The sequence below is a fragment of the Hyla sarda genome, chromosome 10, assembly GCF_029499605.1.
Source record: "Hyla sarda isolate aHylSar1 chromosome 10, aHylSar1.hap1, whole genome shotgun sequence".
Lineage (NCBI taxonomy): Eukaryota > Metazoa > Chordata > Amphibia > Anura > Hylidae > Hyla > Hyla sarda.
Genome location: NC_079198.1, coordinates 125547154 through 125573904, shown reverse-complemented (window position 1 = coordinate 125573904; position 26751 = coordinate 125547154). Strand labels below are relative to the sequence as shown.

General features: G+C 40.3%; 1 protein-coding gene across 4 annotated transcripts in view; it reads left to right on the top strand.

The window, feature by feature from the left end:
- Positions 1 to 26751, top strand: part of ROBO3 (roundabout guidance receptor 3) — a 371292-nt gene that overhangs the window by 332102 nt on the left and 12439 nt on the right. For 3 of the 4 annotated variants that reach the window (XM_056544121.1, XM_056544123.1, XM_056544124.1), the window contains exons 10-24: positions 10597 to 10678; positions 11533 to 11701; positions 14174 to 14340; positions 14462 to 14583; positions 15694 to 15910; positions 16987 to 17111; positions 18847 to 19018; positions 19099 to 19287; positions 19554 to 19577; positions 19666 to 19708; positions 20292 to 20440; positions 20821 to 21150; positions 23222 to 23360; positions 25125 to 25349; positions 25495 to 25655. In XM_056544121.1, the coding sequence (XP_056400096.1) occupies positions 10597 to 10678; positions 11533 to 11701; positions 14174 to 14340; positions 14462 to 14583; positions 15694 to 15910; positions 16987 to 17111; positions 18847 to 19018; positions 19099 to 19287; positions 19554 to 19577; positions 19666 to 19708; positions 20292 to 20440; positions 20821 to 21150; positions 23222 to 23360; positions 25125 to 25349; positions 25495 to 25655 (2314 nt within the window). The remainder of the gene's footprint in view (positions 1 to 10596; positions 10679 to 11532; positions 11702 to 14173; positions 14341 to 14461; positions 14584 to 15693; positions 15911 to 16986; positions 17112 to 18846; positions 19019 to 19098; positions 19288 to 19553; positions 19578 to 19665; positions 19709 to 20291; positions 20441 to 20820; positions 21151 to 23221; positions 23361 to 25124; positions 25350 to 25494; positions 25656 to 26751) is intronic. The other variant, XM_056544122.1, reaches the window with a different exon arrangement.

The following is a 26751-nucleotide window of genomic DNA, read 5'->3' as shown; positions in this document are numbered from 1 at the left end:
AGATCTGACAGGACTTCTCACTCAGCTTTCCCAGAGGCCAGAACAGCAAATTTGCCCTGTTATGATCAGTATGGGAGCTGGAGGACAGATCAATGTATAAATAAGCAGATTTGCCTTAAGGGTCTTGGAAAAGCTGGATGTCATCTATGTCCTCCATTACAGATATGATAGGACTTCCCACTCAGCTTTCCCAGAGCCTAGTAAATTCGAACTGTTATGTTCAGTATGGGAGCTAGGGATAGATCAAAGTATAAATAAGCAGATTTGTATTCACGGGTCTTGGGAAAGCTGAGTGTCATCTATGTCCTCTATTACAGATCTCACAAGACTTCTACTCAGCTTTCCTAGAGCCCAGAACATTAAATGTGCCTAGTTATGTAGCAGTGTAGAAGCAGAGGATATGCCAATGTATAACCAGGCTTTACAGGGTTAGTAAAGTTGGGTGAGTGCTGAAATAGAATCTTTGCAGCAATAATGGAGCAGAGGATACAGTATGCCTGTGTATAATTATACAAGTAGGCCTTTCGGGGTCTGGGAAAGCTGGGTGACAAGTTGAAAATTCACTGACATTCTGTAGATGCAGGACTTGTTACAGCAGTATTTCCTAGCCAGCGTGCCTCCAGCTGTTGCAAAACTACAACTCCCAGCATGCCCAGACAGCCGTTGACTGCAACAGCTGGGGGCACGCTGGCTAGGAAACATTGTGTTACAGTGTATCAGAGCTTTCTCTTGTTAAACTGTGATAAAACAGGCCTTTCAGGGTCTGGGAAAGCTGGATGACAAGTTGAAAATTCAGACATACTGTAGGTGTGGGACTCGTAACAGCAGTGTTTCCTAAACCAGCGTGCCTCCAGCTGTTGCAAAACTACAACTCCCAGCATGCCCGGACAGCCGTTGGCTGTCCGGGCATGCTTGGAGTTGTAGTTTTGCAACAGCTGGAGGCACACTGGCTAGAAAGCACTGCGTTACAGTGTATCAGAGCTTTCTCTTGTTAGGCTGTGGTAAAACAGAATAAAAACACAAAGGACAGTAAAAAGTTTCAGACTTTTGGGATTATTTCTGTGATAACAAAGCTAAATAGCCAGAAGGAGAAGAGGAAGCAAAGAGCTGGAGGTGAAGTGTGAGGGGCGCATGTGAGTAGTGGAGGAATGTGGGCTCCCGCCATTGTAATGATGGGGCGGGGGGCGCTGCCGGCTGTCAGCCTCTGAACTCTGATTGCCCCGGCACCTCGGGTGCAGTAGACACGGTGCATACATTTTTAATACAAGGCTTGCAAATGATTTTCCTGTAGCTGAGTCTGATCTGATGAGAACGCCTTTAATATTTCACAAGAAGCGAAGACGAGGGCGACTGCCGGGGGTGAGACGCCAAGAAAAGGAAGATGAATGCTAAAACGGGAAACATTCTGTACCGGATTTATCATGTATTGTAACCGCCTGTGTATCTGCTCATTTATATACAAGATCTCATATCCATCCATCCATCTATCTCATATCTATCTATCTATCTCATATCTATCTATCTCATATCTATCTATCTATCTCATATCTATCTATCTCATATCTATCTATCTCATATCTATCTATCTCATATCTATCTATATATCTATCTATCTCATATCTATCTATCTCATATCTATCTCATATCTATCTATCTCATATCCATCTATCTATCTATCTATCTATCTCATATCCATCTATCTATCTATCTATCTCATATCCATCTATCTATCTCATATCTATCTATCTCATATCTATCTATCTCATATCTATCTATCTCATATCTATCTATCTCATATCTATCTCATATCCATCTATCTATCTATCTCATATCCATCTATCTATCTATCTATCTCATATCCATCTATCTATCTATCTCATATCTATCTATCTCATATCCATCTATCTATCTATCTCTCTCATATCCATCTATCTCATATCTATCTATCTATCTCATATCTATCTATCTCATATCTATCTATCTATCTCATATCTATCTATCTCATATCTATCTATCTCATATCTATCTATATATCTATCTATCTCATATCTATCTATCTCATATCTATCTCATATCTATCTATCTCATATCCATCTATCTATCTATCTCATATCCATCTATCTATCTATCTATCTATCTATCTCATATCCATCTATCTATCTATCTATCTCATATCCATCTATCTATCTCATATCTATCTATCTCATATCTATCTATCTCATATCTATCTATCTCATATCTATCTATCTATCTCATATCTATCTATCTCATATCTATCTCATATCCATCTATCTATCTATCTCATATCCATCTATCTATCTATCTATCTCATATCCATCTATCTATCTATCTCATATCTATCTATCTCATATCCATCTATCTATCTATCTCTCTCATATCCATCTATCTCATATCTATCTATCTCATATCTATCTATCTCATATCTATCTATCTCATATCCATCTATCTCATATCTATCCATATATCTCATATCTATCTCATATCCATCTATCTATCTATCAACTTATGTATCTACAATCTATCTGTCCTGTATCTTTTATCTATTCACTTATTTACCTCCTATCTATCTCATATCTATCTATCTCATATCTATCTATCTATCTATCTATCTCATATCTATCTATCTCATATCTATCTATCTCATATCTATCTCATATCTATCTCATATCTATCTATCTCATATCTATCTATCTCATATCTATCTCATATCTATCTCATATCTATCTATCTCATATCTATCTATCTCATATCTATCTATCTCATATCTATCTCTCTCATATCTATCTATCTCATATCTATCTCTCTCTCTCTCATATCTATCTATCTCATATCTATCTATCTATCTCATATCTATCTATCTATCTATCTCTCTATCCTATCTATCTATCTCATATCTATCTATCTCATATCTATCTATCTCTCTCATATCTATCTCATATCTATCTATCTCATATCTATCTATCTCATATCTACCTATCTCATATCTATCTATCTATCTCATATCTATCTATCTATCTATATCATATCTATCTATCTCATATCTATCTATCTATCTCATATCTATCTATCTATCTCATATCTATCTATCTCATATCTATCTATCTATCTCATATCTATCTATCTATCTATATCATATCTATCTATCTCATATCTGTCTCTTTTCTCTCTCTATCTCCTGTCTCTTCTCTCTCTCTCTCTCTCTCTCTCTCTCTCTCTCTCTCTCTCTCTATCTCCTATCTGCCTCTTTTCTCTCTCTCTATCTCCTGTCTGTCTCTTTTCTCTCTCTATCTCCTATCTGTCTCTTTTCTCTCTATCTCCTGTCTCTTTTCTCTCTCTCTATCTCCTATCTGTCTCTTTTCTCTCTATCTCCTATCTGTCTCTTTTCTCTCTCTATCTCCTATCAGTCTCTTTTCTCTCTATCTCTTATTTGTCTCTTTTCTCTCTATCTCCTGTCTGTCTCTTTTCTCTCTCTATCTCCTATCTGTCTCTTTTCTCTCTCTATCTCCTATCTGTCTCTTTTCTCTCTCTATCTCCCGTCTGTCTCTTTTCTCTCTCTATCTCCTATCTGTCTCTTTTCTCTCTATCTCCTGTCTCTTTTCTCTCTCTATCTCCTATCTGTCTCTTTTCTCTCTCTATCTCCTATCTGTCTATTTTCTCTCTCTCTATCTCCTATCTGTCTCTTTTCTCTCTCTATCTCCTGTCTCTTTTCTCTCTCTATCTCCTATCTGTCTCTTTTCTCTCTCTCTCTCTCTCCTATCTGTCTCTTTTCTCTCTCTATCTCCCGTCTGTCTCTTTTCTCTCTCTATCTCCTATCTGTCTCTTTTCTCTCTATCTCCTGTCTCTTTTCTCTCTCTATCTCCTATCTGTCTCTTTTCTCTCTCTATCTCCTATCTGTCTCTTTTCTCTCTCTATCTCCTATCTGTCTCTTTTCTCTCTCTATCTCCCGTCTGTCTCTTTTCTCTCTCTATCTCCTATCTGTCTCTTTTCTCTCTCTATCTCCTATCTGTCTCTTTTCTCTCTCTATCTCCTATCTGTCTCTTTTCTCTCTCTATCTCCTATCTGTCTCTTTTCTCTCTCTATCTCCTGTCTCTTTTCTCTCTCTATCTCCTATCTGTCTCTTTTCTCTCTCTCTCTCTCCTATCTGTCTCTTTTCTCTCTCTCTCTCCTATCTGTCTCTTTTCTCTCACTATCTCCTATCTCTCTCTCTCTCCTATCTCTCTCTCTCTCTCCTATCTGTCTCTCTCTCCTATCTGTCTCTTTTCTCTCTCTCTCTCTCTCTCCTATCTGTCTCTTTTCTCTCTCTCTCTCCTATCTGTCTCTTTTCTCTCTCTCTCTCCTATCTCTCTCTCTCTCCTGTCTGTCTCTCTCTCTCTCCTATCTGTCTCTCTCTCCTATCTGTCTCTTTTCTCTCTCTCTCTCTCTCTCCTATCTGTCTCTTTTCTCTCTCTCTCTCCTATCTGTCTCTTTTCTCTCTCTCTCTCTCCTATCTGTCTCTTTTCTCTCTCTCTCTCCTATCTGTCTCTTTTCTCTCTCTATCTCCTATCTGTCTCTTTTCTCTCTCTATCTCCTATCTGTCTCTTTTCTCTCTCTCTCCTGTCTGTCTCTTTTCTCTCTCTCTCTCTCTCTCTCTCTCTCTCCTATCTGTCTCTCTCTCTCCTATCTCTCTCTTTTCTCTCTCTCTCTCCTGTCTGTCTCTCTCTCTCTCCTATCTGTCTCTTTTCTCTCTCTCTCTCTCTCTCTATCTCCTATCTGTCTCTCTATCTCCTATCTGTCTCTCTCTCTCTCTCCTATCTGTCTCTCTCTCTCTCTCTCTCTCTCTCTCTCCTATCTGTCTCTCTCTCTCTCTCCTATCTGTCTCTTTTCTCTCTCCATCTCCTATCTGTCTCTCTCTCTCTCTCTCCTATCTGTCTCTCTCTCTCCTATCTGTCTCTTTTCTCTCTCTCCTGTCTCTCTCTCTCTCTCCTATCTGTCTGTCTCTCTCTCTCTCTCTCTCCTATCTGTCTCTCTCTACCTCCTATCTCTCTCTCTCCTATCTGTCTCTTTTCTCTCTCTCTCTCTCTCTCTCTCTCTCTCTCTCCTATCTGTCTCTCTCTCTCCTATCTGTCTCTCTCTCTCCTATCTGTCTCTCTCTCTCTCCTATCTGTCTCTCTCTCTCTCTCTCTCTCCTATCTGTCTCTCTCTCTCCTATCTGTCTCTTTTCTCTCTCTCCTGTCTGTCTCTCTCTCTCTCTCTCTCTCTCTCTCTCTCTCTCCTATCTGTCTCTCTCTCTCCTATCTGTCTCTTTTCTCTATCTCCTGTCTGTCTCTCTCTCTCTCTCTCTCTCTATCTCCTATCTGTCTCTCTCTCTCTCCTGTCTGTCTCTCTCTCTCTCCTATCTGTCTCTCTCTCTCTCCTATCTGTCTCTTTTCTCTCTCCATCTCCTATCTGTCTCTCTCTCCTATCTGTCTCTCTCTCTCTCTCCTATCTGTCTCTCTCTCTCTCTCTCTCCTATCTCTCTCTCTCTCTCTCTCTCTCCTATCTGTCTCTTTTCTGTCTCTCTCTCCTATCTGTCTCTCTCTCTCTCTCTCCTATCTGTCTCTCTCTCTCTCTCCTATCTGTCTCTCTCTCTCTCTCTCTCTCTCTCTCTCTCTCTCCTATCTGTCTCTCTCTCTATCTCCTATCTGTCTCTCTCTCCATCTCCTATCTGTCTCTCTCTCTCCTGTCTGTCTCTCTCTCTCCTATCTCTCTCTCTCTCTCTCTCTCCTATCTGTCTCTCTCTCTCTCTCTCTCCTATCTGTCTCTCTCTCTATCTCCTATCTGTCTCTCTATCTCCTATCTGTCTCTCTCTCCATCTCCTATCTGTCTCTCTCTCTCTCTCTCTCTCTCTCTCTCTCTCTCTCTCTCCTATCTGTCTCTCTCTCTCCTATCTGTCTCTCTCTCTCTCTCTCTCTCCTATCTGTCTCTCTCTCTCCTATCTGTCTCTCTCTCTCTCTCCTATCTCTCTCTCTCTCTCCTATCTGTCTCTCTCTCTCCTATCTGTCTCTCTCTCTCTCCTATCTCTCTCTCTCTCTCTCCTATCTGTCTCTCTCTCTCTCTCTCCTATCTCTCTCTCTCCTATCTGTCTCTCTCTCTCCTATCTGTCTCTCTCTCTCTCCTATCTCTCTCTCTCTCTCTCCTATCTGTCTCTCTCTCTCTCTCTCTCTCTCCTATCTGTCTCTCTCTCCTATCTGTCTCTCTCTCTCTCTCTCCTATCTGTCTCTCTCTCCTATCTGTCTCTCTCTCTCTCTCTCCTATCTCTCTCTCTCCTATCTGTCTCTCTCTCTCCTATCTGTCTCTCTCTCTCTCCTATCTCTCTCTCTCTCTCTCCTATCTGTCTCTCTCTCTCTCTCTCTCTCTCCTATCTGTCTCTCTCTCCTATCTGTCTCTCTCTCTCTCTCTCTCTCTCCTATCTGTCTCTCTCTCCTATCTGTCTCTCTCGGTGTTTAGTAAATATGTCAGCCCTTTCCCCCCTTTTCCGTGTGTGAACTTCCTCCGAGCTCCATCTTCCTCAGATCTCCCAATCTTGCACCGACCTCGACGACCCGGGATGACAAACCTCCTGTCATGTACCTGACGTGTTTGATGTTTGTTCAAATATCCAGCGGCTTTTTGTTCTGCCGGCGCTCGGGCCCTTTTATGTGGGGGCAGGGGGGGGGGGGGGATTGTTTGTTTTTCCCAGCGGTGTGTGGGACAGGTATGTGCACCTGACCGCCATCACACAGGTGCAGCCTCCCGTAAGTATCCCAGGCCTCACCCCATAGATCTCCACCATGGGCCGATATAGGAAATACTGCTGTAACGAGTCCCGCACCTACAGAATGTCAGTGAATTTTCAACTTGTCACCCAGCTTTCTCAGACCCTGAAAGGCCTACTTGTATAATTATACACAGGCATACTTGGAGTTGTAGTCTTTCAACAGCTGGAGGCACGCTGGCTAGAAAATACTGCTGTAACGAGTCCCGCACCTACAGAATGTCAGTGAATTTTCAACTTGTCACCCAGCTTTCTCAGACCCTGAAAGGCCTACTTGTATTATTATACACAGGCATACTAGAAGTTGTAGTTTTTGCAACAGCTGAAGGCACGCTGGCTAGGAAATACTGCTGTAACGAGTCCCGCACCTACAGAATGTCAGTGAATTTTCATCTTGTCACCCAGCTTTCTCAGACCCTGAAAGGCCTACTTGTATTATTATATACAGGCATACTGGGAGTTGTAGTTTTGCAACAGCTGGAGGCACGCTGGCTAGGAAATACTACTGTAACGAGTCCCGCACCTACAGAATGTCAGTGAATTTTCAACTTTTCACCCAGCTTTCTCAGACCCTGAAAGGCCTACTTGTATAATTATACACAGGCATACTGGGAGTTGTAGTTTTGCAACAGCTGGAGGCACGCTGGCTAGGAAATACTACTGTAACGAGTCCCGCACCTACAGAATGTCAGTGAATTTTCAACTTGTCACCCAGCTTTCTCAGACCCTGAAAGGCCTACTTGTATAATTATACACAGGCATACTGGGAGTTGTAGTTTTGCAACAGCTGGAGGCACGCTGGCTAGGAAATACTACTGTAACGAGTCCCGCACCTACAGAATGTCAGTGAATTTTCAACTTGTCACCCAGCTTTCTCAGACCCTGAAAGGCCTACTTGTATAATTATACACAGGCATACTGGGAGTTGTAGTTTTGCGCAGCTGGTTGGGAAGCACTGACCAAGAGAGATTATTTCCACTACAGGAAGATTATAAACTACAAAACAATCCAAACATTGAATTGCGAATCAGTTCAGTGGATTTCAATATTGTAAAATCTTCTTATAATTATCTCGTGTCTTTTACTTTGATTTAAATGTTTTTTTTTTTTTTTAATTATCATTATTGTTGTTGTTGTTTTTATTTATTTATTTGTTTGTTTAATTAATAATTTTTGTTATAAAGCACATTTGTGTATTTTATAGGTTAACATTCGGAATAGAAAAGTTTCCCAATCAGAATTTGTTAGTAAATAAATAAAAAAATATAAAACAGGTAAACTTTCCAGTGTGAACTTTGCCTTTTCCTTGCCCCGACCGGGAATTCCTCTGTGTTTTCTATAGCGGCGAGTGCCGCTCGGTCGGCGCCTGGAACGTTTCATCATCCCGCGCACCGTGACAGGAGTGAGTACGCGCTGCGGCGGGGAATGGGACAGGAAATCATCAGCTGTAAATATAGAATCCACCTGCCGCTGTGCGGGGACGGCAACTCTCCGGGGACGCCACATCAAACGGGATAAAAACCGCAGCTGGAACCTCCCAGGGGCCTTAATCTCATCACCTGCTGATCCTCTCACCACAAACCACACATAACTCAATTTTTTTTAATTATTTTTTATTTATTATTTTTATTATACTTTTTTTTTTTTTTTTTTATAGTTTGTCCAAAATAAAGAGAAAAATGTTTTCCAGTATAGCGCAGCAGCCAAAACCTGCGTGACCGAAAAAAAAGCAAGTAATGGTCCTAAGACCGGCGCAGTACGGGGAGGATGCTACGTGAGTCATAGTTTAGGTCGCTTGCTCCACGGCTTCATGCTGCAGGGTAAAATGGAGGTTACTCATGAATAACTTACAGAACAATGGCGTGCGCGCTAAATATTTGCTTAAAAATTGATGGCACGGATTCAGCGGGGAGTGAAATCCTCAACGTTATTTTTGTTCCTGCGTCGTGTTAGAGTCAGTAGGTTAATGCAACTCCCGTGTCCCCGGCGCGGTTAATAGCATCGGATCGGATAGGCTGCAGCTCTCAGCCTGGAATAACATAAAATGAGACTTGTCATGTGGATTCGGGGCTGCTATGAGTTAATGGTCCCGCAGGAAGACTGGTTCTTCAGGCCTACAATGAATCATGGGTAGAGGAGAAGGAGTCTTAGCTTAGATACCACAGTAGGGTATGCAGAGACAGTGGCCCTGATCTACTAAGAGTGTTGTGTAGGCTTCTTTGTGGGGTTTAATTCCCTACAATTTATTTTTTAATGGTATTTACTAAGGTTTCCCTACATTTTTCACTTTTCCCTACACTTTGCTTTTTTTTTTTTTTTTACACATGCTCTGATCTGTCGGGTTTTCCTCGGCTCAAATCCACCACATTTTCTGTGGAAACCTTAGTAAATAGGTTCCTGAAAATAGAAAAAAAAAAAGACTGACGGGGGCTCCTTGTGCGTTACCACTACAAAGGGATGGCAGTGTTAAAGGGGTACTACCGTGCTGACAACTTATCCAATATCTAAAGGATAGGGGATAAGTTGCCTGATCGCGCAGGGTCCCGCCGCTGGGGACCCCCGTGATCTCGCACGCATCACCCCGCTCTCATCAGGCCCCGGAGCGAACATCGTTCCGGGTCTGATGACTGCCGATCACGGGGCCGGAGTATTGTGACGTCATGGCTCCACCCCCATGTGACGTCACGATCACCGGCCCAGTCATCAGACCCGGAGCGGATGTTCGCTCAGGGGCCTGATGAGAGCGGGGTGCTGCGTGCGAGATCGCGGGGGTCCCCAGCGGCGGGACCTCGTGTGATTAGGCAACTTATCCCCTATCCTTTAGATAGGGGATAATTTGTCAGCACGGTAGTACCCCTTTAACACGGTAACTGTGAGAGGGCAGCACTTGCCCCTAAGTAATGGCCGCTCACCTTGAGCGAATGGATTATACCCATATAACCCACACCGTGGAAGGGGGTGGCTCCCCCAAAACGCGTTATCCCTGTATTTTATTGTTTTCTTTATGATTAAATAAACCACTCCAGTGTTTTCACAAATACTTCTGGTCTGGCATCCACGTTTTTTTGGAACTAGCAGCGCCATCGCAAGGGTCAAGTTTTCTCCTTCTCCGTAGTAAATAGTTAGTTTTTTTGTGAATATGTCGGGAACACGCCCCTTTTCTAAGGCTACTCACCCTTTTCCCGATGACCCTTTTTCAGGTTTTCTCAGTAAAATGGAGAGTTAGTGGGGTTTCTCAAAATCCAGGCGCAAATTCTAGCTTAGACAGAATTTCTGGCGCACAACCCAACAAAACATGTCGAGTTTGCAATAGTAAATGAGGGCCATTGTGGCTGTAGATACACATAATTAAATATATATATATATATATATATATATATATATATATATATATAGTGTATGACTAAGGCCAGCACCTGGCCGAAACGCGTCACTTCCGACCTGTTACCTGTTGCTTCTGGCGTGATGTAAAATAAAGCTATACTGATTTGATCTGCACCTGAGCTGGAGTTCTTTCCATATATATATATATATATATATATATATGTGACAACCTGATCCAAAAATGGCGTGACTTGGGCCCCAATGTGAATAGGACTTAGCAGATTCTTATAGGGACATGTGGGGGGAGGTATTGGATTTTACCCTTTTTGAAAACACAGGTAAAGCAACAAGTGACGTCACCACAAGAAGCATTTCATTTGTTTTGGTCACCGCTGGTCTTTATCTTATAGACAGGAATAAATACAACGATAATGGAATCTTGGGCCCATACTTATTCGTGTCTTTATGTTCCATTCTAGGTGACGGATTCTGGTGCTTACGTCTGTGTCGCCACAAGTTCCACTGGAGAAACAACATGGAGTGGATACGTGGAGGTGCAAGGTAATGATTATAGTACCGGGAGGGTGGGGGGATCCCAAATTTACAGGATTCTGCCTGAAGTCACCAGCAACAAACCCAATGTTACTACTCCTTCCTAGAGATACTAAGTGAAGCATCGAGTTCATGCTTCTGGGCTATGAGTAGTCAGTTTTGGTTAGTGCTCCTTGCGAAGTATTTTACTGTTACTTAATAATTGTAATAATAATAATATTATTATTATTAGGTTATACAAAAATATTATTATTATTTATATAATGCTATTATTATTATTATTATTATGTTATTTAAAAATAGTATTATTATTTATATAATACTATTATTATTATTATGTTATACAAAAATATTATTATGATTTATATAATACTATTATTATTACTATTATATATTATTATTAGTATTATTATTATGTTATACAAAATTATTTATATAATACTATTATTATTATAATTATTATGTTATACAAGAATATTATTATGATTTATATAATACTAATATTATAATTATTATTATGTTATACAAAAATATTATTATGATTTATATACTATTATTATTATTATGTTATACAAAAATATTATGATTTATATAATAATACTAATATTTATTATTAGTATTATTATTATGTTATACAAAAATATTATTATTATTATAATGATATATTGACAACAGATTCCATGGCACTTTTTTGGGGAGAAATAAAGACAAGTATCAGACATAATGATACACACAAAATAAATAAACAAGAGAAGTGAAGTTCCCTGGGGAGGTTACAATAAGGAGAGTGAACCAGTCACCAGCTATTCTCTGCTATTTGTATTCTTTTACTAATAAACCAACTTTTATTTTGTCTTTTTAAGAAAAAGGATCCCTGGTACATGTGCAGCTGGCAGAGCCGAGTCTGGTGCCAGGACCCCCCTCCAAACCTCTGGTCACCGACGTCACCAAAAATAGTGTAACTCTAACGTGGCAGCCACATCCCCAATCTGGAAACACACAGGTGTCATCCTACATCATTGAGGCCTTCAGGTAAAACCACAAGAATATTATTATTGGGCTGAATTCACACTGACGAATCTCTAGCAAGAGAAATTAACAGCAATGGGACTCTGCTGCACCGGAATTTCCGAGCGGACTTTTAGAGCAGAATTTCTCTTGGAAAGCAAATCTGTAAATAGAAATCTGAGAATTTTCAATTGAAAGTTGGTTTTAGTGTTATCCAAACAGTACGTCTCCAGCTGTTGCAAAACTACAACTCCCAGCATGCCCGGACAGCCGAAGGCGGTCTGGGCATGCTGGGAGTTGCAGTTTTGCAACAGCTGGAGATGCACTGTTTGGATAACTCTAAAACCAACCTTCGGCTGTCCAGGCATGCTGGGAGTTGTAGTTTTGCAACAGCTGGAGACACCCTGTTTGGAAAAACACTGGTGTTAGGTAATGGCAGGCATACAGGAGCGGATACAGAGGCTTCAGATGGCTCTTGCAATATGTATCCCTGGGGCTTTGCACAACTTGAAGCCATCAGCTCCACAATGGCTGTAGGGCCACAGGCTGGATCCCAATGCATTAGAGGAATGTGCATCAAAAATGACCAATGAAAACTTTCCCAGGCGTTGTTAAATTACCATAAATACTATAGCGGGCAGCAGAAGTTGCTTCCAATATGGCCGCCAACTTAAGCTAAGGCTTAGCAGTCCTGGGCCCGAGTGCATAATCTGTTCAAGGGTCCCCAAATATCAAGCATCATATAAAGTACTGACCCCCTCATCCTCCAGGGACCATTCCCTGTATACAGCTGTAAGCATGTATACCTCCAGAGAAGGACTGGTGTCAGCACTGTATCCGATTGTGTCGAAGCTATTGGAAATTTTTTCTAAATATTTTTTGTTTTTCTTCTATTTCCACACTGGGAGTTTATGCCTATGTTACGGTCGCCATGTCAGCTCAATAAAACATGATCCTCATTTCAGGGACCGCACATGTCCTGCCCGGGTTTTGGGTCAGTGGTTCTGCAAATATTTTCCTAGGAAGCAATAAGTGGGCGCCGCATCCAGGGTGCTGAGCGTCTGACAACATGGGCTTTATTCTTCCCCGAGATTTATGGAGAATGCAGGTGGAGAACAGTTTAGTCAGCAATAAAAAATATTCAGCAAACTGAGAGCAAGTGAAATGCTGCCGTAAATCAGGAGGGTGGTCTGCAGCGTGGAGAAATAGAGGGCGAATGTGTAGAATTCTCTGCAATGCCGCGTCCCCCTCCACACAGCATGGACTGGGGAAAGTAGGAACCTCACTAATGTCCTGTCATAAATCACACAATGCTGCACAATTTCCTGTGGCCCTCAATGGTGATTTAGAATCCCATGTCTTGTGATCTGCTGCTGCCTATTAAATATGGATGTTTTACATGACTTATATTACTTTCCTATAATAATTAATCCTGAATTTACTCCTACCGTCTCATTGATATGCTTGGTGTTGCATTGTAAAGCCTATTTACAAGAATATTAGTACTATAATACTGCCCCCTATGTACAGGAATATAACTACTATAATACTGCTCCTATATACAAGAATATAACTACTATAATACTGCTCCTATATACAAGAATATAACTACTATAATACTGCTCCTTTATACAAGAATATAACTACTATAATACTGCTCCTATATACAGGAATATAACTACTATAATACTGCTCCTATATACAAGAATATAACTACTATAATACTGCCCCCTATATACAAGAATATAACTACTATAATACTGCTCCTATATACAAGAATATAACTACTATAATACTGCTCCTATATACAAGAATATAACGGCTATAATACTGCTCCTATATACAAGAATATAACTACTATAATACTGTCTCCTATATACAAGAATATAACTACTATAATACTGCTCCTATATACAAGAATATAACTACTATAATACTGTCTCCTATATACAAGAATATAACTACTATAATACTGCTCCTATATACAAGAATATAACTACTATAATACTGCTCCTATATACAAGAATATAACTACTATAATACTGCTCCTATATACAAGAATATAACTACTATAATACTGCTCCTATATACAAGAATATAACTACTATAATACTGCTCCTATATACAAGAATATAACTACTATAATACTGCTCCTATATACAAGAATATAACTACTATAATACTGCTCCTATATACAAGAATATAACTACTATAATACTGCTCCTATATACAAGAATATAATTACTATAATACTGCTCCTATATACAAGAATATATCTACTATAATACTGCTCCTATATACAAGAATATAACTACTATAATACTGCTCTTATATATAAGAATATAACTACCCCCCCCCCCCATATAGACAGGGTATATAACCACTATATTATTGCCCCTAGTATAAGCCGTTACATTACGGTAAATACAGTCATGGCTGATAAGAGCTTTGTCCACTCTCATGTAATGATATTTAATCCCTTTCCCTCCAATGCAGCCAGTCGGCGGGCAGTACCTGGCAGACGGTCGCAGATAACGTGAAGATGGAGAAACACACAGTTATTGGCCTGAACCCAAACACCATTTATCTCTTCATCATCCGCGCCATGAACTCGTACGGCCTCAGCGATCCCAGCCCAATATCGGAGCCTGTACGCACCCAAGGTAAGTCAGGTGACCGGGGATTACGTCCAGGCATTCTTTCTGCGTTCTTCTTCTTCATTCTTTCTTCTTATACTGTTTTTTTTTTTTTTTTTTTTTGTAAAAATATTTTTGTGTTTTGTAGATGTGAGTCCCACGCGTCAAGGAGTCGACCATCGTCAGGTACAACGTGAACTCGGGGAGGTTGTGGTTCAACTCCAGAAGCCAATAATTCTCACCTCCTCCACGGTTCAGGTCACATGGACGGTAAGTCTTACACCTTTTCCCCTGCATCATGGACTATCTGATAGGTTCTTGGTCAGTGTTTCCCAACCAGGGTGCCTCCAGCTGTTGCAAAACTACAACTTCCAGTATGCCCGGACAGCCTTTGGCTGTCCGGGCATACTGGAAGTTGTAGTTTTGCAACAGCTGTAGGTTCCCTGCTTAGTGATATCCCTCTGTTTCTGTGGCCTAACTATGCACATGGTCATGGTCAGTCACATAACACAACCTTAAAGGGGAACTCCGGTGGAAAACTTTTTTTTTTTTTTTTTAAATGAACTGATGCCAGAAAGGTAAACAGATTTGTAAATTACTTCTATTAAAAAAATCTTTACCCTTCCAGTACTTTTTAGCAGCTGTATACTACAGAGGAAATTCTTTTCTTTTTTAATTTCTTTTTTGTATTGTCCACAGTGCTCTCTGCTGACACCACTGTCCAGAGCAGCATAGGTTTGTTATGGGGATTTTCTCCTGCTCTGGACAGTTCCTGACATGGAAAGAGGTGTCAGCAGAGAGCACTGTGGACAAGACAAAAAATAAGTTCAAAAATAAAAGAATTTCCTCTTTAGCATACAGCTGCTAAAAAGTACTGGAATGCTAAAGATTTTTTTTTTAATAGAAGTAATTTACAAATCTGTTTAACTTTCTAGCACCAGTTGATTTAAAAAAAAATTATAATTTTATTCCACCGAAGTACCCCTTTAAGGCCTCTCACATTGTCACTGACAACAAAAAATGGCCATGATTCCTTACATTCCTCCAAAATAACCCATTATTTGCCCCTAATGTGGCATTTTAATAAGACGCTGTAAATCAATAGCTTCTCCTGACAGGTGGTGGAGGCCACAATTACTTCTTATCGCCTCTGACAACCATAGGCGTTTCATAGAAAGATGCTTTGTGATGGCAGCAGAGGAATATAATATAGTGGCAATTATGTAATGTTTGCTATTTGAGATCCATATATTTTGACTTAAATGTAAAAACATTTCGTTAACTATCATGGCGTCCAATGGTAAATAATCCCTGGTGATACATTGACTGCGTGTATGTATATGTACGGAAAGAAAATACCACCAATTTCACCACTCACAGGTCGACCGCCAAGCTCAGTTCATCCAGGGCTACAGAGTCATGTATCGGCCCAAATCCAGCATCTGGGTGGTTCAAGACGTGAAGTCGCCGACGGAGCGCACCGCCATCCTAGTGGACTTGAAGAGAGGAACAGAATATGAAATTAAAATCCGACCATATTTCGATGAGTTCCAAGGCATGGACAGCGACATCTTGCTGGTGCGCACCCCTGAGGAAGGTGAGAGTTGGAGACAAAACACGTCAGAGGCAGTAACTTGAGGAATGGGGAGGTCTTAGTGTCGCCATCTCTAGAGACACAGGAAGTTCGAGTGCTTAGTAAAGGGGAGGGGAAAGCCTGTGCTGTGCTTAGTAATGAAGAGGGGGAGCCCCAGAACTGTGCCGAATAACAAGTTGGGGGAAAACTGTGCTTAGTAACAGGGTTTCGCTGGCACTGAGCTTAGTAGCAGGGAATTCAGTGCTGTGATTAGTAATGGGGTAGCCCTGGCACTGTGATAAGCAATGGAGATAGGGAGCTCTGAACCTTAGCTGAGTAATAAGGAGGGGGAGACCCTGAGCTGAGTTTAGTAACGGGGAGCCTTGGCCTTGGGCATAGTAATGGGGTGGCCCTGGCATAGAACTTATCATTAGAGGGCCTCAGCTCTGTGCTTAGTAATGGGGAAGTCCTAGCGCTGTGCATAGTACTCGGGCAGAATCGGCATTGTACTTAGTAACAGGAGTGCCCCAGTGCTGTGGTTAGTAACGGGGATGGGATGTACCGCAGCCGGAGGAGACCATGATCCTGCGCACAGTTTTACTTGTAGGAGACATTATGCAAACCTCAGGAGTGTGCAGACACAACACGGCACTGCTGCACACGCATGTGACTACCTCCAGTCCCCACAATGTCTTACGTCATGTTCTTATCGAGTGAGCTGCCCCTTTAGGAATGTGTCGACCTAAAAGCTAAAATATGTAACTTGTCACCGCTTAGCCAAAACAGCATTGGCGCGGAGGAGAACAAAATGCTGCATAACTGCTAACATTACCTCATACACTGTGCGAGGCCCTGACACTAAGGAATCTAGAGATCTCTAAATAATAAAGGCAGACGGCGTAAGCGACACTTGTGGGTGGAAAGACGAAAATATGAGATAAAATGCCGTGAAGGGGGGGGGGAGTGCTTCTGGAGTGGAGAGAAACATCAGAAAACTGGATGATAGAAAAGAATAGAAAGTAATAACACTATAATAGGTGATGTATCATTTGGTCTGAGCTTCATTCTATTAAACTTCCTATTATTTCTGTCATTTGTAGTCCCCAGCGCACCACCGCAATCTGTCGCCGTAGTGACGGTCGGAACCAGTAACAGCACGAATATCAGTATTACATGGGAACCTCCCCCTGTGGAGCACCAGCACGGCATTATCCAGGATTACAGGGTAGGTGTACGGTTTGGTCATTTTCGAAGTCTTTTATATATCTAAACTACTTTCACACTGAATGGATATGCTTTGGATGTACGTGTTTAAAATCCACAGCGCATTTCACTTCTATTGTTGTTCACACACTGCAGGATCTGCAGGATCTGGGCACTGTCAGATCTAAAAACTTTTTATATGTTGTTACTAATGAAAATTAAAGACCTTTTGTAATATGGTTATTTATTTTTTATTTTTTTATATTTAATAAAGAAAACGGCCCCTCAAAATCCCACCACTAGGGGTCCCCATACATACTGGGACACTAGTCAGTCCTGCAGCAGCATCAGGCCTGTCCATGAGTCATGGACAAAGCTGCATGAGCACAAGGAGGGAAACACCCTCTCCCACCACAAACCAATCACCTCCCACCACCACAAGGAGGGACATGCCTCCTCCCACCACAAACCAATCACCTCCCACCACCACAAGGAGGGACACTCCTTCCACCACACACCAATCACCTCTCACCACCACAAGGAGGGACATGCCTCCTTCAGCCACACACCAATCACCTCCCACCACCACAAGGAAGGACACGCCTCCTTCCACCACACACCAATCACCTCTCACCACCACAAGGAGGGACATGCCTCCTTCAACCACACACCAATCACCTCCCACCACCACAAGGAAGGACACGCCTCCTTCAACCACACACCAATCACCTCCCACCACCACAAGGAGGGACACGCCTTCTTCCACCACACACCAATCACCTCCCACCACCACCACAAGGAGGGAAATGCCCCCTCCCACTACACACCAATCACCTCCCACCATCACAGGGAGGGACACGCCTCCTTCCACCACACACCAATCACCTCCCACCAACACAAGGAAGGACACGCCTCCTCCCACTACACACCAATCACCTTTCACCACAAGGAGGGACACGTCTCCTTCCCCTGAGAGGATTTCTAACACTTTGAGCTAATGAAAAGAGGGATTATCATTATAAATATATAGAGAGGCATAACAATTAGATGTACATGGTCAGGATTAGGTACTTAGTAACAGATTCATTTTTTTTTTTTTTGTGCGATTTGACAGGTACGCTTTAACACGTCATTATGTCAATATATGTACTTACACACCTACGGGATCTGGTACAGATTTGATGTTGTGTTCAATTATTTAGTTAACATTGAAATATGCAACAGATCCTGTACTTGTGAACTGACCCTTAGGGTAGGGTGACCCACCTCCCTGCTGTTGCCAAGCAGCAGCGATGTCTGAGTACACTGCAAACGCGCGCGGCAACTCACAGGCCCCTGTGTGGCTGCTCGGGGCAGAGGATTGCTGGGCAGGGGGGTGGCAACAGCTGGAGGCACACTATGGGTCGGGTCATCGGCAGATCCGCAACATAAAATATGCTGCAGATCCATTACGTGTGACCCTACGCTTACTGCGCATTTCCGCTACTTGCTTCAATGGGGGAAAAATAGTCTGCAAATAATCCTCAAGGGTTTGACTCCACATCAGTATCTGCAATTGCGGATTTTTAAATAAATTCTTTTATATATATTTTATTGTTTTTTTTATCTACACCCCTATGTGTATGTAATTAGAATTGAAGGTAATAAGAGATCTCCCCGTCAGGCCTGATTCCCTGCTTAGTTTTCCCTGCTGATTCTATGGGGGCCCCTTCCACACACACCAAGGTTCTTACATTTTTCCTTCTACTTGTCCACAGATCTGGTGTTTAGGAAATGAGTCTCGCTACCATATCAACAAAACTGTGGACGGCACTCAGCACAGCACAGTCATACGGGGCCTGGTACCTGGGATTCTTTACCGCGTTGAAATTGCCGCTGCCACCAGCGCTGGTTTTGGAGTTAAGAGCCAGCCAATCACCATCCAGATCAGTAAGTATTCCATTTGTGTGCTGTTAAATTCCCACCCTTTGGTGGCCGTACCAGTCATACCCCCTTTTTTCCCACCCCAGAACCATCTTCAGATCACGTCTCTATGAACAATGGCGATAGCGTCAGCCTGACAGAACAGATCACAGACGTCGTGAAGCAGCCGGCGTTCATCGCAGGCATTGGTGGGGCATGCTGGGTAATCTTGATGTGCTTCAGCGTCTGGATATACTGTCGCAGGAAGAAGAGGAAGGAGCTGAGTCATTATACGGGTGAGTGTGTACCCCCATGTGGGCTCAGTTGTAGACCATACATCCTCTATATTAGTGGTCTCAAAGTGTGGCCCTCCAGATGCTGCAAAACTTCAACTCCCAGCATGCTCGGACAGCCAACGGCTGTCCGGGCATGCTGTGAGTTGACGTTTTGCAACATCTGGAGGACCACACTTTGAGACCACTGCTCTACATGTTGTCTGAACGTGACCCATACAGTTACAGCTCTGGAGAAAACTAACATTCTCTATGTCTTCATTCCGCAGCCTCCTTCGCCTACACCCCAGCAGGTAACCAATCGCTTTCACTCCATCATCATCCTGTTATGTGCAGATATTATCCGGCTTCATGTTAATAATATGTTGTTTTGTTTTTCAGTATCTTTTCCTCACACTGAAGGCTCCAGTCATATAACAGCCAGGTGAGACTATGAACAGATTGGCGCAGATTTACTAAAGGGTTTTCACCAAGAATATTTTTTATTTTTGCCCATCTCTTATAAGATACATTTATTAGATGTGTTAGACACACTTTGCGGCTCACTTTATAAGACTATCTTGGATTAAATTGCATCCAAAATTATAGCCTTAGCCAATCATAGCTGATTTCACACTGAACTGCTCTGGGCTGTGTGTAGCAGAGTGAGGGAGGAAGTTCTCCCCTGTATGGCTTCAGATGATGTCACGCCTGCTGGGGAACGCCCCTTCCCAGTCTGTGAATCTGAGCAGAAAATACAGAGCAATATCAAGGTAGAAAACTGAAAAAAAATAATAGAAATGAAGGCAGGGGTTGGTTTATCTTGATGGGGGCAGTGATCTGTGATTATTATAAATTTTAATAAGATCATGACCATCTCATTCTCCTTCCCCCTTTCTTTTCTAAAAGCATATGTTTAAAAAATGTATACATTTATCTCCTTTGTGCTTTGTCTGGCTTGGTTCTTTAAGATAGGCATGATGTGAGATCCCATTGCAGTTTCCTTCATATGTGTCTGTTATTCTCAGGCCTGGAATGTTGGCAACAAGTGCATCCAACTACCCCTGGCTGGCAGATTCCTGGCCTGCAACTAACCTCCTAAGAAATGGGAAGCCTAAAGAAGCTGCGGTGAACTGCTGCCCTGGAAATCACAACCCTGCAGAGAGATACTACAATGGTAAGTTACAGACCCCATTGCGGTACCTACAAAATAGATTCGGGCGAAAACATTACAAGTACATTGTGGTCTGTCAGCTCAATGATCATGAAGACTATCCGCAGTCTATGCCCTCAGTGACCAAACATATTGCAGCTGACTGTATTCAGCTGTCTGGGCGCTTTTGCAGAATTAAACACTAAATTAAATATCATAATTATGTATTTCGGGCAATAAACATACGGTATTAATTTCCCACTAATCGTTCTCTATTATCACATGCAGAGCAAATCTCATTTCCACTCGGTTGGTGTTTTATATTAACTAGGAAAACAATTTGCACAATAACAGCAGATTAGGTAGAAGAAATGTCCTGGAATTATTTAATCTCTCTTTTGTAGATGCTGGGATCTCTAATTACATTGCACAGACTGAGAAATTTGGGACTGGTGTCTCGGATGGACCGATCTACAGCACCATTGACCCCACTAGTGAGGATATGAGGACATTTAATGGAATATACTCTCAGCACACTACTCCATATGCCACCACACCTGTTGTGCCCTATGGGGGTCAGAACCTTCACTCTCCTGAATCAGAGGACAATGCCTGGAACGTTCAAGCCGGGACGTCTGGGATCTTGTATGCACAGCCTGATCGAAGCAAGTCAGAAAATGGTACTTATATACAGAATGACATGTACAAAGGGGATAGAAAAGAAAATAACAGCTGTAAGCATATTTCTTAATCAAAAATGGTTGTTACACCCAAGCTAATATGGTTATAATACTGCTCCTATGTACAAGAATATAACTACTATAATACTGCTCCTACGTACAAGATTATAACTACTATAATACTGCCTCCTATATACAAGAATATAACTACTATAATACTGCTCCTATATACAAGAATATAACTACTATAATACTGCCTCCTATATACAAGAATATAACTACTATAATACTGCTCCTATGTACAAGAATATAACTACTATAATGCTGCTCCTATATACAAGAATATAACTACTATAATACTGCTCCTATATACAAAAATATAACTACTATAATTCAGTCCATTATGTACAAGAATATAACTACTATAATACTGCTTCTATTTACAAGAATATAACTATAATACTGCTCATATGTACAAGGATATAACTACTATAATACTGCTCCTAAATGCAAGAATATAACAACGATAATACTGCCCCTTATGTACAAGAATAAAACTACTATAATACTATCCTCTATGTACAAGAATATAACTACTATAATACTGCTACTATGTACAAGAATATAACTACTATAATACTGCCCCTATATACAAGAATATAACTACTATAATGCTGCTCCTATATACAAGAATATAACTACTATAATACTGCTCCTATATACAAGAATATAACTACTATAATACTGCCCCTATATATAAGAATATAACTACTATAATACTGCCTCCTATATACAAGAATATAACTACTATAATACTGCCTCTTATATACAAGAATATAACTACTATAATACTGCCTCTATATACAAGAATACAACTACTATAATACTGCTCCTATATACAAGAATACAACTACTATAATACTGCTTCTATGTACAAGAATATAACTACTATAATACTGCTCCTATATACAAGAATATAACTACTATAATACTGCTCCTATATACAAGAATATAACTACTATAATACTGCTCCTATATACAAGAATATAACTACTATAATACTGCCTCCTATACACAAGAATATAACTACTATAATACTGCCTCCTATATACAAGAATATAACTACTATAATACTGCTCCTATATACAAGAATATAACTACTATAATACTGCTCCTATATACAAGAATATAACTACTATAATACTGCTCCTATATACAAGAATATAACTACTATAATACTGCTCCTATATACAAGAATATAACTATTATAATACTGTCCTTATGTACAAGAATATAACTACTATAATACTGCCCCTGTATACAAGAATATAACTACTATAATACTGCTCCTATATACAAGAATATAACTATTATAATACTGCCCCCTTTATACAAGAATATAACTACTATAATACTGCCTCCTATATACAAGAATATAACTACTATAATACTGCTCCTATATACAAGAATATAACTACTATAATACTGCTCCTATATACAAGAATATAACTACTATAATACTGCTCCTATATACAAGAATATAACTACTATAATACTGCTCCTATATACAAGAATATAACTACTATAATACTGCTCCTATATACAAGAATATAACTACTATAATACTGCTCCTATATACAAGAATATAACTACTATAATACTGCTCCTATATACAAGAATATAACTACTATAATACTTCTCCTATATACAAGAATATAACTACTATAATACTGCTCCTATATACAAGAATATAACTACTATAATACTGCTCCTATATACAAGAATATAACTACTATAATACTGCTCCTATATACAAGAATATAACTATTATAATACTGTCCCTATATACAAGAATATAACTATTATAATACTGTCTCCTATATACAAGAATATAATTACTATAATACTGCTCCTATATACAAGAATATAACTATTATAATACTGCTCCTATATACAAGAATATAACTACTATAATACTGCTCCTATATACAAGAATATAACTATTATAATACTGTCCCTATGTACAAGAATATAATTACTAGGTTTTATCACTACATGGAATAGGGGCAGAATTCTGGTCGATGGCTGAATCTTCCGCCTGGTAAATTTCATTGTTCTGTTGCAGTCAATAAAGCTGGTAAGCCGAAATCAATGGGGAAACCAGTGAAGACGCCGTCTCTGAATTGGACAGAAGTGCTGCCGCCTCCACCGCCAGCCACCGAGCTGAACCACTTCCAGGATGAAGACTCAGACGTGGAAATGAAGTGAGTTTTTCCTCCAGACGGGAGCCTCTTCCAGCCCGGGTGTCTGTTCAGGCTGCAGCGAGCCAGCACATTTCCTGGCGAGCGATCGTGTTTGTTTATAATTGCGCTAATGTAAGACGCTCTTGTTTGTAAACCGTGGGCCTGAGAGGCCGACTCATTGTAATAGACACAATAATAAAGCCGGATTCTCCTGTGGGGGCCGGCGCGGCTCCATCTGCGGCATTCACGGTTGTCACTCAGATCACGTCCGACAAAGAGCGAGAGCAAATTAATTTATTGTTCCGGGAATAGTTTCGCTTAATAAACTGTAAATAATAATTGTGTAAAATGGGAGATTATGGGTTTGTGACACAGTATTTAATTTGATATATTACGTGCGTCTACTGATATGTGTATACTAGAAGGCGGCGGGGGGGGGGAATATGGTGGAATATAGGCCCTGTGTATAACACAAAGAGTAAATATAGAAGAAGACGACGGGCAACAAGACCCCATATTCCACCTAAGGCCGCATTCACATCTTGTTTTTGCAATACGGTTCCTGTATCCGGTTTCAGTGAAAAAAACGTATGGAACCGTATTGCAAACCGTATGTATAGACATTTCATAGGTAGCATCCGGTTGTGTACATTTTGCATCATTTACGGTTTTATCCGTTTTTTTTTCCCGTCTCCAAAACCGTAGTCTACTACAGTTTTATGTCCGGGTGAAAAACCGGATACCAACCGTATACGTTTTTTTTTAAAAAAATTTTTAAATGGTGGTCTATGGGTCTACTGTTCCATCCGGTTTGCGCAATACGGTTTTGCAGTTTGCACATGCGCAGTGCACGCCGAAAGTTCTTCCCACAAATAGAACAAGAAGAACTTTATTTAATTAAGGACAAACATAAAACCGTATCCGTTTTTTTTTCTTTTCTTCAAAAAACATATTAAACCGTATGCAACCGGACATCCGTTTTCAAACCGTATAAGGTTTAAAACAATAGAGAGGTCTACACGGTTGTATACTGTTCGGTCCGGTTTCGAGACATAGGTTTTCTTTTACAAAAAACCTGATACGGGAACCGTATTGCAAAAACGAGATGTGAATGCAGCCTAAGACTGAGTTATATATTTTTATTGAAATAACAATTTAAAAATATTTAGTATATTTTAGTACAGTGGCCTCAAACTATGGCCCTCCAGCTGTTTACAAAACTTCAACTCCCAGCATGCCCGGATAGCTGTTGGCTGTCCAGGCATGCTGGGAGTTGAAGTTTTGCAACAGCTGGAGGGCCACAGTTTGTGACCACTGTTTTAGTGTTATGCACAATTCCAGCCTCAAATTTAAAGGGGTATTCCAGGAAAAAACTTTTTTTTTATATCAACTGGCTACAGAAAGTTAAACAAATTTGCAAATTACTTCTATTAAAAAATCTTGATCCTTTCAATAATTATCAGCTGCTGAAGTTGAGTTGTTGTTTTCTGTCTGGCAACAGTGCTCGCTGCTGACACCTCTGCTTGTCTCGGGAACTGCGCAACTGAGTAGAAGAGGTTTGTTATGGGGATTTGCTTCTAAAATGGGCAGTTCCCGAGACACGTGTCATCAGAGAGCACTTAGACAGAAAAGAACAACTCAATTTCAGCAGCTCATAAGTACTGAAAGGATTAAGATTTTTTAATAGAAGTAATTTACAAATCTGTTTAACTTTCTGGAGCCAGTTGATATATATATATAAAAAAAGTTTTTTCCTGGATAACCCCTTTAAATATTTTTCCACAGTTCGGAGACCGAAGAATGGTGTCCACCGCTACCAGAAAGGACGTATTTAATGGAGAATATTCCAGAAGATTGTCCTCCCCCGCCCCCTCGTGGAGAAGCGTCCTCTCCAGCACAGTCTTACGGTCAGCAGTCCACGGCTACTCTAACCCCATCTCCCCGAGACGAGCTCCATGAGGTGGAGGAGATCCCAAGGCTACAACAGATTGACATCCCCCCCCATCCCAGGTGAGATTCTTCTCCACCCATATGGGGCCCCCATGTACTCAGTCGCCTGTTTGGGGTTATGGGGTCTTCTGCCCTACACAGGCCAGGGAGTAAAGAATATAAGTATCTGGATATTTTAATGTTATATCTATATATTCATATGTAGGCGGACGCCGGCTGGATCTGTACCAATGCATAGAGCGCCCAGTCCTCCACTGACACAATCTAACCCCAGCCTTTATACAGAGGGTGGGGAGACGCCACGGCACGGGCACCGACGGAACCTCAGCCAGAACCCCACAGAGAATTTCAACTACCCCAACGCAGGTCAGTACAGACAGAATTCAACTATGATACTGCCTCCTATTGACAAAAATGCATTATAAAAACTATAATAATACTGCCCTTCATGTACAAGAATATAAATATTATATTGCCCCCTAATTACAGTAATATAACTACTATAATACTGCTCCTATATACAAGAATATAACTACTATAATACTGCTCCTATATACAAGAATACAACTACTATAATACTGCCTCCTATATACAAGAATATAACTACTATAATACTGCTCCTATATATAAGAATATAACTACTATAATACTGCTCCTATATACAAGAATATAACTACTATAATACTGCTCCTATATACAAGAATATAACTGCTATAATACTGCCTCCTATATACAAGAATATATCTACTATAATACTACTCCTATATACAAGAATGTTACTACTATAATACTGCTCCTATATACAAGAATATAACTACTATAATACTGCTCCTATATACAAGAATATAACTACTATAATACTGTTCCTATGTACAAGAATATAACTACTATAATACTGCTCCTATATACAAGAATATAACTACTATAATACTGCTCCTATATACAAGAATATAACTACTATAATACTGCTCCTATATACAAGAATATAACTACTATAATACTGCTCCTATATACAAGAATATAACTACTATAATACTGCTCCTATATACAAGAATATAACTACTATAATACTGCTCCTATATACAAGAATATAACTACTATAATACTGCTCCTATATACAAGAATATGATTACTATAATACTGCTCCTATATACAAGAATATAACTACTATAATACTGCTCCTATATACAAGAATATAATTACTATAATACTGCTCCTATATACAAGAATATAACTACTATAATACTGGTCCTATATACAAGAATATAACTACTATAATACTGCCCCTATATACTAGAATATAACTACTATAACACTGCCTCCTATATACAAGAATATAACTACTATAATACTGCTCCTATATACAAGAATATAACTACTATAATAATGTCTCCTATATACAAGAATATAACTGCTATAATACTGCTCCTATATACAAGAATATAACTACTATAATAATGTC